Genomic DNA, 13,902 nt, shown 5'->3' on the forward strand with positions numbered 1-13,902 from the left:
TACATCTTTCCGTACGTGTATGTGTGCCTATCTAAATTGTGCTCAACAAAGTTATAACCGGTTTCGATTTCTGGTTTCTATCTCGTCGCGAATATAAGCGTAGCGATCATTTTCGCGTGTCTACCAACGCTGAAAATAAGTCGAGTCCGAAATAGGCCAAATTCTACCGATATTCAATCCCGAATCTAGACAATGCCGGGGTAACGATGCACTTGGGATGACGTCGACGGTGCCGTTGTATTTTGCAACTCGTCGCCGTCGACGTCGCGCGGCCTTCGCGCCCCGGAAAGTTCAAGGTTCGCATACAATCAGACGCACATACATACGTACGTACACACAAACAAATACGGATATATCAGGCAGAATTGAAGCAAATTTTCGAGTCGATAGCAAGTGAGCGAACGAATAGAGGGAGGCTCGCGGAATTTAGTCTCGGCCTGTTGACGGCGGCGAGATACTACGTTTGATGATGCGGGCAAGGCACGCGGACAAGCGTTCGGGAATCGCGGCCGAGCACAGTAAAGGGCGGTAATATAGTTGATCAATAATCTCTCGTAACTTGGTTAGGCGCGCGTTTATTTTGTCGAATGCGACCTATTCGCTCGTCGTCAGCCGAACGTCAACGGGCGTATTAAGCGGCCATGAAAGTTTTATGAAGCAAAGATTACTGCCGACTCCACTTTGTCCCGCGTGTCGTTGTTACGCTTCCGCTATTCGTTCCCGTGTTTCATGACACGTTGCGTTTTCTCTATTCGGCTAAACAAGCCCTTTTCGTAATTCGCTCATTGAACGCCGACAAAACGCGATCAATTATCATTTAACACGATAGCGCGTGATAAACGACTGAGTATTAAAAAATCGATTTATAATGTGTTGGAAAATGCCAGAACGTGTATTAAATAATATATAATTTAAATAATTGTATGTGTTTCGATCGCAACGTCTATCACATAAGACGACAAAAATATTGTAAATAATAAAAAATATGTATATGACGGTAAAGAATAAATATCTAAAATCGTATTAAACTCATTATAAAACATCGACCGGCTTTTAGCGCGCAAACCGAAATAATTCGACGAATTTAGCGTATAGTCGGCAATAAAGAGGTTGTTATCGCCGGGAAACGGAGATTTGAGAATTCGCGAGCAAGGTCATTCAACGCTCGAAGAGGTTCCGCGGTTCTTCCTACGATGATGATGATGCCAACGAACTTCCTGTTGTTGCCGGTTGGTCGGGTCGTGCGCGGGTGGAACATTATTCGGACATATGGTATAGTGCTTTCTCTTTCTCTCTCTCTCTCTCCGTTCGCTCTCGCACTCTTACCCTCTCTCGAAGCGCTTCACCTGCCTTGCCCGAAACTCTTTACCTTTTACTTTATTATTTTTTGTTACCAATGCCTTCGCTTTTTTCGGACCGTTCACGGGGAACATCGGGGTCGCCGACCCGGTCGTAACCCTTCCTGATCGTTGTGGCTTATTTCCACATATCGAGGCCGATGAACCCTTTTTTTCTCCGATCAATTTCGACCCTGTAAATCGTTCGGCACGTGGAATATTCAGGATCGCGATAGATTCTCACCTCGATGTCACTCGCGACACCTGTCAGTTTAACGCAAGGTCGTGGATGGTCTATTATTATTGTACTCTCCGTGTCAATCGCCGTAGCCTTCGAGCTCAGGAAATTCATCGTTTAACGAAAGTTCGTGTCGAGTGGATATCGAGAAATTTGCGGAGGTTAAGGTCGGAATTGAAATCGCGAATTTGCACGGTGACCACATACACCCGCATACTTCCGTTGGACAAAAAACTCATCGAGCAGAATACTTTGCCGACAACTTCTTCTTTCGCGCGCGACAAGCTCTAATTTTCGAGCCGGCCCGTAATTTTTCTCGCGGACTCAGCCGAGCATAATTTATTCCCGATGCCTGATGAGACCCATTGTCGCCGAGACGGCGCTCTCGGCGGCGAAGGGGGTCGAAAACGAGTCGGGTCGGGCAGAAGGGAGAGGAGGGCCTCGTGGAAACGAGGGGTTGAAGTGGTCGTCACCGCGCTTCTAGTCGAGGAGAGAGAAAAAAAAGAAGAACGAATTATATAAGACACCGGAAGAGGAGTACACGCGGCGCTTGCTTCCACTACCCGTCCGCATCCGTCCGAGAGTGGTAACGATCGTTTCTGGATGCAGGACAAGATCGTCTACCCTTTAACGACAATCTTTCGTCGCTTAACAGGCATTTCGTCGAGACCTTTTTTTCTCGCTCTCGTTCCCCGCGTTTCTTTCTCTCTTTCTCCTCTCGTCGTAGAACGAGATGGCGAACTTCGGATCATTAGGCAGAACGGGGTAAAAAGGGGTAAAAATTAATGTCTCAGAACGAACGTTCGGCCTGTCGAGTGGCCGAAGCTAAGTCCCTGATGACCCTCGTGTCTTTACGATTTTTCATCGCGAGCCATTTGTTCGTAAGATCCTGAAAGGCCACCCCTTCGCCACGAAAACTTGCCAGTTGAACGACCTTTGATTTCTCGATAAGGTTGACGTACAACTGAATTAACAACGAACCACCACGCTGCAAACGGCTCGCGATTATAGATAAGATTTCATCTCGAGGGAAAAATTTGCCGAAGTAAGGTCAGCTTGTTTTCAAAACGCACTCCTATCTACCTACTTATGCGAATGAAGGAGAAACGGCATATTATAAAAGACGATGATGCGTCCTGAAACGAGTGTTTGCGAGAAAGTGAGCTTAAGTTCGCGCATCGTCGAAATATCCATGCGCCTTTAAGCTCGTCGTGCACACGGCGAGTGTACACGCGTATACCTTCACACACACACACACACACACAGATAGATAATACGTTCTCACGTACGTATCTCGCGCACTCGCAAAGCTGGGCACCGAAGTTTCCAACGTAAGACGGCCGCGTTCCCGTATACCGTATGGCGCGTCCCGCGCGTTACCTCCCACACATGCCGTGTAGAAAGTTTACTAGATGGAAATCTATATCTTATTTTACGGCCGGCCGTGCTCAATATTCTTGACCCCGCCGGCCCCGAGCGGGTCGATATAAATGGTCCGCGTAAATCTTTCCAATCCGAGGCTCTCTCGGTATCGCCGATAGATAAAGGAGATGCATCTCTCTCCCTCTTATTCTCTCTTCTCGCGAAGATGGAAAATATTATCGACGCTATTATACACCGAGAGAGAAACTTTGAACTTAGTGAAGCTTTACCGATATACAATTTTGTTTACGATTATATTTTTCTATTTTTTTTTTTTTTTTTTTTAATTGAAATATAATATACTGTCGATTGAAAAATTCGATATTTGATGGACTCGCGAATTTTTCAAGAGTTCATTTAATTTACTAATTATAAAATTCCTTTCGGAATCATGATTAATAAATTAGTCATTCATAAAGACTAAATTTATGCAGCATCGTAATCTCACAGACGGAGCGATTAATATTACCAAGTCATTAATAATATCAATAAGATATAGCATTAATGTTGCAATTATGTACAGATTCGCGCTTCGCATTTTCGCAATCGCGCAGTGTCAGCGCGATAATCGCGCCGCTACAACATCTACAACTTGTTTCCGTTTAAAGATGCATACATTTTTATTCCGAATAGAGCGCGAACCGGGGTTCTCATTTCGCACATCTCGCTCTCTTTATTGGATTATTGGACGCGGCCGATGCGATAGCGCGAGACGCGTCATCGATAATCGGAGTAATTGCAGATGCAAAATAAATACGTCGACGGCGCGGATTACCTATCTCCCGTGCGCTTTGATAACAAACTATCGATAACGTGGACGATGAAAAAGAGAGAGAAAAACGTAAAAATATAAAATAAAATGTATAAAATATATAAAATCGAAAGAGAGGAAGTCATCGCGGCGAACGTCGCGGCATTTATCGGCGCGAAGTTATTACATTGCAGGAGGCTGAGAGGAGCATTAAGTATCCTTAACCTACTGACCGGTTCTCCGCGCGACTAAAACGTGATCGCGAACGTCATACCTGATTTTGCGCAAAAAGTCCCAACTTTCCGTGCCAGATTAGAAAGCTAATCTACATTTCGTTAGGCGCCGTTACCGTTCACCGGCAACGTGTAAGTATTGTAATTATACACTCACCGTGCCTATATATATATATATATATATATATATGTATATATATATATGCCGGACTGTGAGAGACGGGAAGGGTTCGGTACTCGTTCGAAATTCGGCTCGATATACCCCTTTCCTCCGCACGATGCAGCCATATGGCGGCGCGATTTTTTTAAGCTCCGAGCAAAATATCGCGAATAACGTTCGTTATTCACGGAATATGGTCATTCATTAGTGGATGCACTTGCGGAAAATTAAATCATAAATAAATAAATAACAGCGATAGATTATTTTCATATTTTCGTGACGTATGTATATTTATATTTTTTTTTTTCAAGAAACGTTCTACTATGAAAATGATGACATCTCGAAAATGGAATGTTTTTCTTACGGAATATATAATTAATTTAACGCCGGAAGAGACCAACGCGCGCGGGTATTTTATTTGTATTTCAAATATTCCTTTTGTTTTCCACGCGACGTACTTATGTTTCAACGTGGACAGGGATTTTCGTCTCGCTAGGAGAATCTTGAAGGAGCGTCTCGGCTCGCGAAAGGGTTGCGAAAGTAAGTCAGTAAAGCAAGGGTGAACTTTCGGCCGAATTCAAAGATTAAAACGACGGTGTCTCTTTAAACGTCTTGCGAGAATCGCGTCGTTTCTAGACTCGTTTCGATTCACTCTCGACAGTCTCGGAGCGTCATTTTTAATTGCTGCTTCCAAAGCTTGCGAACGTTTATTCGTAAAATTGCGATCGTTCGTGGGAGGAAAGAGGAGAAGAGAGGCGTCGCTTTTACGTCTGCGCTACTAAATAATAACGGCGAATTCACGAGAGCGTGAAAACTAACGCGACCTTGCTTTTTATACTTCGACGAATACTTATTACTTCTAGCTGCATCTCGGACTATTCTATATCAGCTACGAGCGATAAGATAGCCGCGAAAAAAATCACTCTCATGGCAACAATCTCAGGACGCACTGCGGATTTGCGTGCTGTGGAAAAAGTGAACGCGCCTTGAAAACCGTTTCTAGAAAAATATGTACAGCGATGAAAAATAACTTTATTTGTCCCGAGTTTTGTCGCGTATTAAACGCACATTTTACAATGATTTGTGTGCGTGTATGCGCTTAATTTTTTTTATTAAATTATAAAATTCATACGCACAGTTTTTATTTATTTTTTACTTTTTTTATTATTATTTTTTTTTTTATAGAGTGTCGCTAAAATATCAAGTATCCGAAATATTAAAGCGACACATGCAAATCGATTATATAAAATTGGCTCGTGCGTTAAACGCGGACTATTCGAGAGGAACGTTATAAATTCCATTTAGAAGTATCTCTCACTTCCTTTCTTCATAACTGAACTATGGAGAACTCTCGAGTCACGTGATTTGTCCGGTCTAGGTGAGCTCGCGCGGTTTCCCTTCCCATTAAATTTTAATTAACTGCGGGTGGGAAAAAACGAGGTAAGTGCACTATACCTCACAATATGCATACTATAGTCCACGTTTTGCCATCCCGCGTAATTAGTTTCATCGACCACTAACGCCGTTCACAAGGTGTTGAACAAAAAGGTAGGAGACTCGCCGTGAAAAAGGACTTAACCGTTGTTCCTCGTCCGACAAGCAATTCGAGATCGCGGCACTTACACTCCGCAATCGTTCCTATTTATAATTAATAGCACTGAGAAAAATGAAGAAATAGTACGAGCGATAACTGAAGGCTTCGAGTTCGCGAAAAGATTAGAACTTGGCTCATCTCGAAGATTAAATAATCATAGTCTTGAAAATATATTAATTACGTGTGATTTTCTCAATGCATTTATTTCTCGCAGAATTTTCTATCACGACGTGCGAAAAAAATGTCAGTTCACCGGCTATTAGTTCGCCATTCGGATCTGTCAACAGAGCGTCGTGCAAACATTGCAGATTCCTTATCTCGTATCACAAACAACCGCGCTGTGACAATCAGCGCGCGGGCGGGCTCGCAACGAGTTTAGAAAAAAAATTGCCAAGGCGATTCGTGCCCATATATCGTCCTCGATCTCGATATTCGATTGCGGAAGCGACAGCGGGTAAACGGCAGGCGTATAAAAAAAAAAAGAAAAAAAAAAGATTGACGGTCAATCTATTGTCGAATCATTGCGTTCGATACGGTCCAAGGTCTCGGGACGAGAAAAAGCGTAGGCGTACGTCGGACGTTGCCTTCCTCGTATTCCCCCCCACGGGTTCCATTCAAATTAACCCTCACGGAAAAAATGCGGAACCACCGCGCAAGGGTTGGTAGAAAATTAGAATAGGCTGATGCGTCTCTCGACAGGCTATGCATATGCGCCGTGACTACGTTAATTTTTTTCGACCACGGACCATACGGCGCTCCTCTCCTGGGCTTAATCACTTTTCTTTTCTTTCCTTGTACTTCCCGTATCTTTTCTCACGGAACTCTACATCGGTATTTTAACGGCTGCGGACGAAACGTTTGACGGAAGAACGAAGCGACTTTCGATCGTGAAATATTATTAAATATAAAGTACCTCTTTGAGCACAATATTGATTTAAAAAATGTTTTCTGTCATATTTCGTATAAATAATAATTATGTCTGTAAATAGTAGATACTAGTTGTGTTTCAAAGTATAAGAGAGAAAGAGAGAAGGAGAGGGAGTGAAACTTATGTAAAGCCAGTTATGTAAGAAGAAAGATCGCAAAGTTGCAGCAAATTCCGGCGTCTATCGGTAAGACGATATCGTGTCTTTTTAAGTTGCCGCGACGAAGCTGGAGTTGAGTGTGTTAATTACTAAACATGGGCCGGTTACATCGCTCGCAAAATTGCATGAATGCATGAATTCTGGCGTACGAGCAATTTACGAGTACGGCGCGTTGCACGCGGGCTGGTATTAGAACTAACGTTCGCACTGTTAAAACATTCATAGCGAGGCTATAGGTCGGTTGGCTGATTAGCCCGCGCGTTATATTAATCAACGAAAATTAATCAACTTCCGGGTTTAGAATATGCTCGAAATACGAAAGGTTTTATCCGTTAATTCGTGCCGCGAATTTATAATAAAATTGGCCGTAAAATTGAGCTGGCGCGAAACAAAACAAGACAAAAAAAAATTAATCTTACTTTGACGAAAGCTCGTTTTCGCGAGACTTCTCGTCACTTTTATATTTATTTTTCCCGTTTCTCAAAGCATCGCCGCGCGCTGTTGTTTAATCTTTCATTCCGCGCCATTTGTGATAAAGGGACCATCGTGGCGTAGCTCTTTTCCGCGGTGCTCTCCCGTTCACCCCCTTCGCCCTCTTCCTCCTCGCGTTGCTTTCTCATCGCTTTGATTTTTCTCGAGACGTCTCCGTCGAGAGGCATTCCGCCGCATGAATTCTTAACCGGGCGAAATTAGCGAATTAAAAGTGCGAGAGGGACGGAAAAACTCGCGGACCCGGAACAGACCGCTGCCGGAACGTCGCCGAAAGAAACGAGGGACGGACGAGAGAGAAAGAGGAAGTTATACTCCGAGGAGTCTGAATTCAGGAGCGTTCGTTCCTTTTTCCCCGTTTTACGCGGCGGCACCTCGTAAATACGGATATGCAGGCTCGTTTTCCAAACTGTTTCGCGCGCAGAAGCGGGAGAGACGGAGGAAAGCGTCGGAGGTCGAGGCAAAAGCCTTAATTTTTATTCATGCGCCGACGAAACGGCAATTTTTCGCAGTATTAAGTGAGCTTTAAAATTGTTCGGTCAATTTCGCCGGTAGAACGTGCTCCTTTTTTCAAACATCTCAAGGCTATCGTAGACGCGGCGTCATCACCCTCCGGAAGGGTAACCTGTCTTTTTAACCGCATCGTTTCGCGGGCATAGTTTACGAATTACGTCCAATCGATTCGCAATTCTGTTGCGAAATTCGCCCCGGGGCGAATACCGATGCGTTATCGATAACACGGCCATTACGCATCAGCGTCTTTCGTAACGCGGATTACGCTCATAGACGGATCATTAGGTCATAGATGTTACCGAATGGACACCCAGATTATGGTGCTTTCGTAAGCGTTTAACAATAGCTGCCGCAGTCCTTTGAGATTGTTCGCTACCGTTCTAGTCGCTTTTCGATTTTCGCAGCCAGCGTACACGTGCCCGGTTAGCGGCTCCGGGAAAACCGATTAATCCCTGGCGCGCAGGGCGGCCGATCATTAGATTTTGGCCGGGAAATTGAGTTTTGCCCGCTGCCGAAGGGATAATCTTTGGTAGCCTCTGGCCTGCCTATGCGCACGGACTCTCTCTCTCTCTCTCTCTCTCTCTGCATCCCAATCGTCGCATACGTTTACATACACATATACGTGCGTGCATGTGCGTTTACGTGTGCGAATATATATACAGAGGACACTGTGTTCACGCGCTCGCGCGGTCGTATGCGCTTGCGACGGTGGCGGCGCGTAACTTCGGTTCCATTATTGAGCGATCGGACGATCGAAAAATTCCCGCGCTTTTTCGCGCTCGGCCACCTCGGTGGGGCGAGCTGATCTCTCATTGGCCCGAACCGTTTGGTCATCCCTGCGCAAGAAGGGGTGGACGGACCTTTCTCTCTCTCTCTCTCCCCCTCGTTCTCGGTCTGTCTCTCCCTTGTACTCTATACACCCTCGCCAGGTATTTGTCTAGGCTACAGATATTGACCAGCTATCGATATCGCGAACACTCGTCGATATTATATTCTCTCCCCCTCCTCATTCCGACCCCGTTCTTTCGCCCTCTGCCCCCTTTCCCCAACCCTAGGCGCGCGTTTTATCGGCTGTGCGTTCTCTCGCAAATTTCGGTTAATGAATTATATGTATAATATATAGACACGCGTGCATACACACACACACATATATATATATATATATATATATATATATATATATATGCGCGCGAACGATGTAACTCGTGTGCATATTTGCGGACCGATGGAACGAGGGGGACCGAGAGAGGAGTGGGCGAGTCGGCACGCCGGCGAATTCCCGCCGATTTTTGAACACGAACGACCAATCGCTGTGTGCCCCGCCGCGCCAGAATTTCATCGAAATGAGAAATCAATACGCGGTACAAACGCTATAAACGGGATATTCGTTCTGTTGCAAAAATCCACGCGGTTTGCGAGTATGCTGCTTTGCATTTCGCGTTATTCGCCGATATTAATTAGCACGTGCCAACGTTATTGTTTTTCCGACTTTTATTTTCAGATACGTAATCTTGCATCGCGCAGCAACGTGCGTGCATGTTTCCCATAAATCTAAAATAAATTAATAAAAAAGAGAAAAACACTAAATAAATTCGATTTCGCAGTAGGGTGACTTTTATATTCAATGAAAAACTGCGATATATAACGAATACAATCAATGTTCTTTTGAATATTTGCGAGTCTTTTCCCGTTTGCATTTTTATCCCGAAACGTCATTAATTATAATGTAATAAAGTAGCGATAAATGATGAAATCGTGACTAATTAAGATCGATTACGATCGGGAAATACAAATTGTCAAGAGCTTGTTTGTTTGATAGAAGCAAGATTTATGATTTATCACAGGACGGCTAACAAGTTTGTCGAGTTTGCATGTTGCATGAATATAAATTTTACACCGTCCAATCATTTCTCCTTAAAACGCGTTCGAAAATAGAAATATTCCGATTCGTGGCTAAATGCGACTCGAAGCGTTCTCGCAGCTCTCGTCACGAGAGATACCGTTGCAAGTTTTGCACCCTCTCTTTCAATGCAACCGAGGTCGGGGGCTGTACGGCATACGGGTGCATTTAAAACATTTTATCGGTAGAAGTGTGGAAATCCAAAGCGACCCTCTACGTACGCGCGTGCATACACGCCCAGCTTGAGCACCACCCTGCGGAGGAGGACGATGACGAGGGGTGGGATATGTGGGGAAGGGCGGTTATTAATGTAAGGGGTGGCTGAGCAGTAGTTATTTGGCCGTGGGTGGTCGCAACGTAGAGAGAGAGAGAGAGAGAGAGAGAGAGAGCGAGACATAGAACGAGAAGACGGGAGGTCGAGAGATGGGCCGGCTAAAATCAATGCGCGAGTCCTTCTTTCGTCGCTATTTACGGTTAAGAAAAGTCAGGCTCGACGCGGCATGGTATGGAAATAAAAAGATAAGCGCGAAAACCAGGTTACGCCCGGAGGATATTCTCGTCAAAACCCAACGACGACGCTTGCTTTTATATCAACCCGGTCCGATCGAGCGTGCGATGACGCGGCTTTTCCATGCTTTCGCACGCACGAATTTATATGTCGCGCGACGCGTTTCTCTCGTTACGAGTCAACTTTAAGAGAACGACCCGACGATTCGTTACGTCGAAACCGTTGGGATCCGTTTACTTTGTCGACGAGCTCTTTCTCGGATCGATTGTTACTTAGGGCTCTCGTATCTCTCTTTCGCTCCGCACCGGACGATTCGATTAAATAGCTCGAATACCCGACGCAGGGTATTCGTCTTTCTCTCTCTCTCTCCTTCTCTTTCGTTTTCGTTTTTTTTTCTACTGCCTCGCCAAAGCAAATCTTCGTTAAGGTCAACGAGATTTTTCCAAGGGTCTAGTATATAGTCGTGCACGCTGACCGTTCGCTTGCGAGGCTAATACCTTCCGAGTGACTACGCTCATCCCTTAATGAAATTCTTTCTACCCGGACGCGACCCATTGGCTCGCCTTTGCAGCCAGATCGGGTTTTCTCATTATTGCGAATCCTTCGTGCGCGCGGCCCGGTCGATGTTATTTTAGTCCGCCTTCTACGCGGCTGCAGATGCATCATTATCTAAATATCGGAGAGCCTCGCGGGGGGCGCGAAAGAGCAGAGCGTATAGGGCAAACGGATGCGCACACGCCTTCGTTGATTATTCGTTCGTTCGTTCGTTTAGCCGAATCTATACTATCTATAAACGCAGAAATATTTTACTTGCACGCATGCACAAAGCAATTTCGCACCAGTGCGCATTGAAGTTAGTCACAATCGGGACGCATGATTGCCCGTACAGACAATAACTGCATATTAATTTATTGATTATTGGCTATAGCCCGGGCGATATAGTATTCATAGAATTTACTATAACAGCAATATATATTCGTGCACTAATTTATTGACCAATAACTCGGCGCGATTCTATAACGACGACGAGCCCTGGGCGCCGCTGCGTGTGGGTGTGCATGGTGGGGTACCAGAGGGTTTAGCGCATATTATTCTGCATTAATTTATGGTCGGCGTGCCGACCGATTACGCACAACGGCCGATTTTAATTCAAAGCCGGCGGAATCGTAATCGCGAAGGGAAGAAAATAAAAAAAAATAAAAAAAAAGAAAGAAAGAGAAAAAATCTCAAAGTCACTCACCCGTATGCAGTCGTGTGTGCTGCTGCACGTGGCTGAGCTGCTTGAACCTGCGGTCGCAGTAGCTGCACTTGTACGGCTTCTCGCCGGTGTGGACCCTGATGTGCTGCACGAGCTGGTGATTGCTGGAGAACGACTTGAGGCACTGCTGGCACTGGTGCGGCTTAACCTCGTTGCCGCCGATCATGCCGGGCCCGACGCCGACGCCGACGCCGACCCCAAGACCGGCCAAACCTCCGGCGATGCCGCCACCGGGTCTTCCCGTCAGCGCACCCGCGCCGAGTTCCCTCGCGTGCATCTGCATCGCGTTCTTGTGCATGAAGATCTGCGAGAAGAACTGCCGGGGTTAGTTGGTACGCTGTACTTTTCGCCGAGCAACGGGGGAATGGCAGATCGACCCTGACCGCCGCGTTCATTCGTCAGTCGATCGCCATCGGTCCTCTCGCGAATGCCGAAACCGGAGAAGAGTCGTCGCATCTCGCCCATCTTTCGCCGACGTACCGATTGTTTTATTATACGAATGATTTCGTAGCGCTCGGAATAATATCTGGCGTTTCGTAGTAAACAAGGCGAGAGATACGGCGGAATATTTATCGTGGAATTGATTTTTTTCTTATTGATAAATAACACGAAGCGTCATTTGCATCGAGACTATAACAATTGTTTTTTTAAAACGAGTACCAAAATAAATATATCTTATTTAATAACGAATAAAGCGTTGTCGCGTTCCAAGATATTATATTCCTTCTCACGGTTTCGGCATAGATGTTCCAAAACGCGCGCAGTTTGATCGATCCTCGTATTGTGTGCTCGCGCTAGTTGTTATAAATATATTAAGAAGTCGTAACGTGTCTCGTTATAAATCGAGAGAGAAATAGCACGTCCGCGAAATAGTGTTGCGGCGTTGTATCAACGAACTCGAATAGTATTGATAGTTGAACTTGACGATTAGAAGTTACCAAGGTCGTGGTATTGCAAGGCCGAGAGCTAACGTTTATGATTGCGGAACGAAGGTACGGTACAACTTGACCTAGTGATCGATACTACAATCCCTGTTTCTCTAAAATCAGTGCCGAAGCTCGACAAAATTTGCAGCTCGGTATATAAGCAACCATACCGTGCCAGTTTGAGTATCATGAATATATATATCATACACGTGTGTTTTATATAAACGCAATGTTTTGACAAATTTCAGTATACGATTCACATACACAGTATATATTAGCAAGTCTTTAGTACGCGTGTTTACATCTCATCCCGTATTATTGAACATTCTTAATGTTACGATGTTATATTGTTGTAGCAATCTATCATTCAAGTGCTTACAGTTTATCAAACTTGTTCCCATTGATTTCGATAGGAATCTCGAGGCGGATCGGTGGAAAAAATCGCGTTCGCGCGTGTAAAGAGAGCTCAATCTGAGCGACTCTGCTTCTTCCTGAACGCCGCGAGGAAGAACCGAAACTGATAGAACGGCGGACCGGGCCGCGTAACCGATGGAGGAACGTTCAATTTCGGGCTCTCCTCGTTCTCTCGGGGAACAGGTGTTGCGCCACTACGATAGGCAGGCACGGTGTGGGTGTAGGTGAACGAACGAAAGGGTTAACGTTAAGGCTTGTACAGTCCGCGGCAAGAGTCGGCTGAAGGGAGAAAGATTGAAACTCGGCGGGGAATTAAAGGGGAGGATGGGCGCGCGGATAGGATGGACTCTCGCGCGAAGACGGTGGAAGGATTTTATTAAAATATGTTAAAACTGTAATTAAAATCGAAAAATCTCGTGAGAAGTTTTAAGAATCTTAGGTCACCCCTTTCGCGACGAGGAGCACCGGGCTGCGAGAGAGCGCGATTCGAGTGAGAAGGGGCGAGAGACAGAGAGAATTAAAATTGTCACCGGGGGTTCTCAAGTTTCCGTGAGTTCGAACCCTTTCCACCGCCGTTCGCCGTTCGACGTGACTGCGGGATACTTGACGGCCGACGACGATCTTCGCTGGGCATCTCTGCCTGGACTCTCTTTAATCCCCGTGGGAGAGGGAAAGGCTGCCCGGCACGATTTTATTCCGCGTCTTTTTCCTCGCCTTTTTCTCTTTTACCTCCGCCCGGACACGGTCGACCGGCTGTTGTTCGTCGCCGATTTGAATGAAATTGCTCCTGTTTTGCGGTACTCGAGGGGGAAAGGTTACGGCGATGCTTCGTTTAATCGATGTATGTACGATCCTACCGAGCCTCATGTCAGTTGCATAATGCGTTTTAGTTGCATAGCTCTTGATGGATATACGAAAAATTATTCATGCCTGCGGTATCGAATATACGCGGCAGACGAATAATACAATATAATAATTGTTTTAAATTGTATAGTTTGTAAAAATCGCTTATATTGTACCGGATGTAATCGAGTGTACTTTTGTATTTCTCTCTCCGTATTGTGTAATATCAAT

At 45.4% G+C, this 13,902-nt stretch overlaps 1 protein-coding gene across 11 annotated transcripts in view; it reads right to left on the minus strand.

The window, feature by feature from the left end:
• The window catches only part of dati (zinc finger protein datilografo), a 67,827-nt gene that overhangs the window by 24,640 nt on the left and 29,285 nt on the right, over nt 1-13,902 (minus strand). For 10 of the 11 annotated variants that reach the window (XM_029307804.2, XM_029307800.2, XM_029307796.2 and 7 more), the window contains exon 3: nt 11,471-11,804. In XM_029307804.2, the coding sequence (XP_029163637.2) occupies nt 11,471-11,804 (334 nt within the window). The remainder of the gene's footprint in view (nt 1-11,470; nt 11,805-13,902) is intronic. The other variant, XM_029307797.2, reaches the window with a different exon arrangement.

This window comes from Nylanderia fulva, unplaced genomic scaffold (assembly GCF_048542155.1).
Source record: "Nylanderia fulva isolate GAGA-0341 unplaced genomic scaffold, ASM4854215v1 Scaffold6, whole genome shotgun sequence".
Taxonomy (NCBI): Eukaryota; Metazoa; Arthropoda; class Insecta; order Hymenoptera; family Formicidae; genus Nylanderia; species Nylanderia fulva.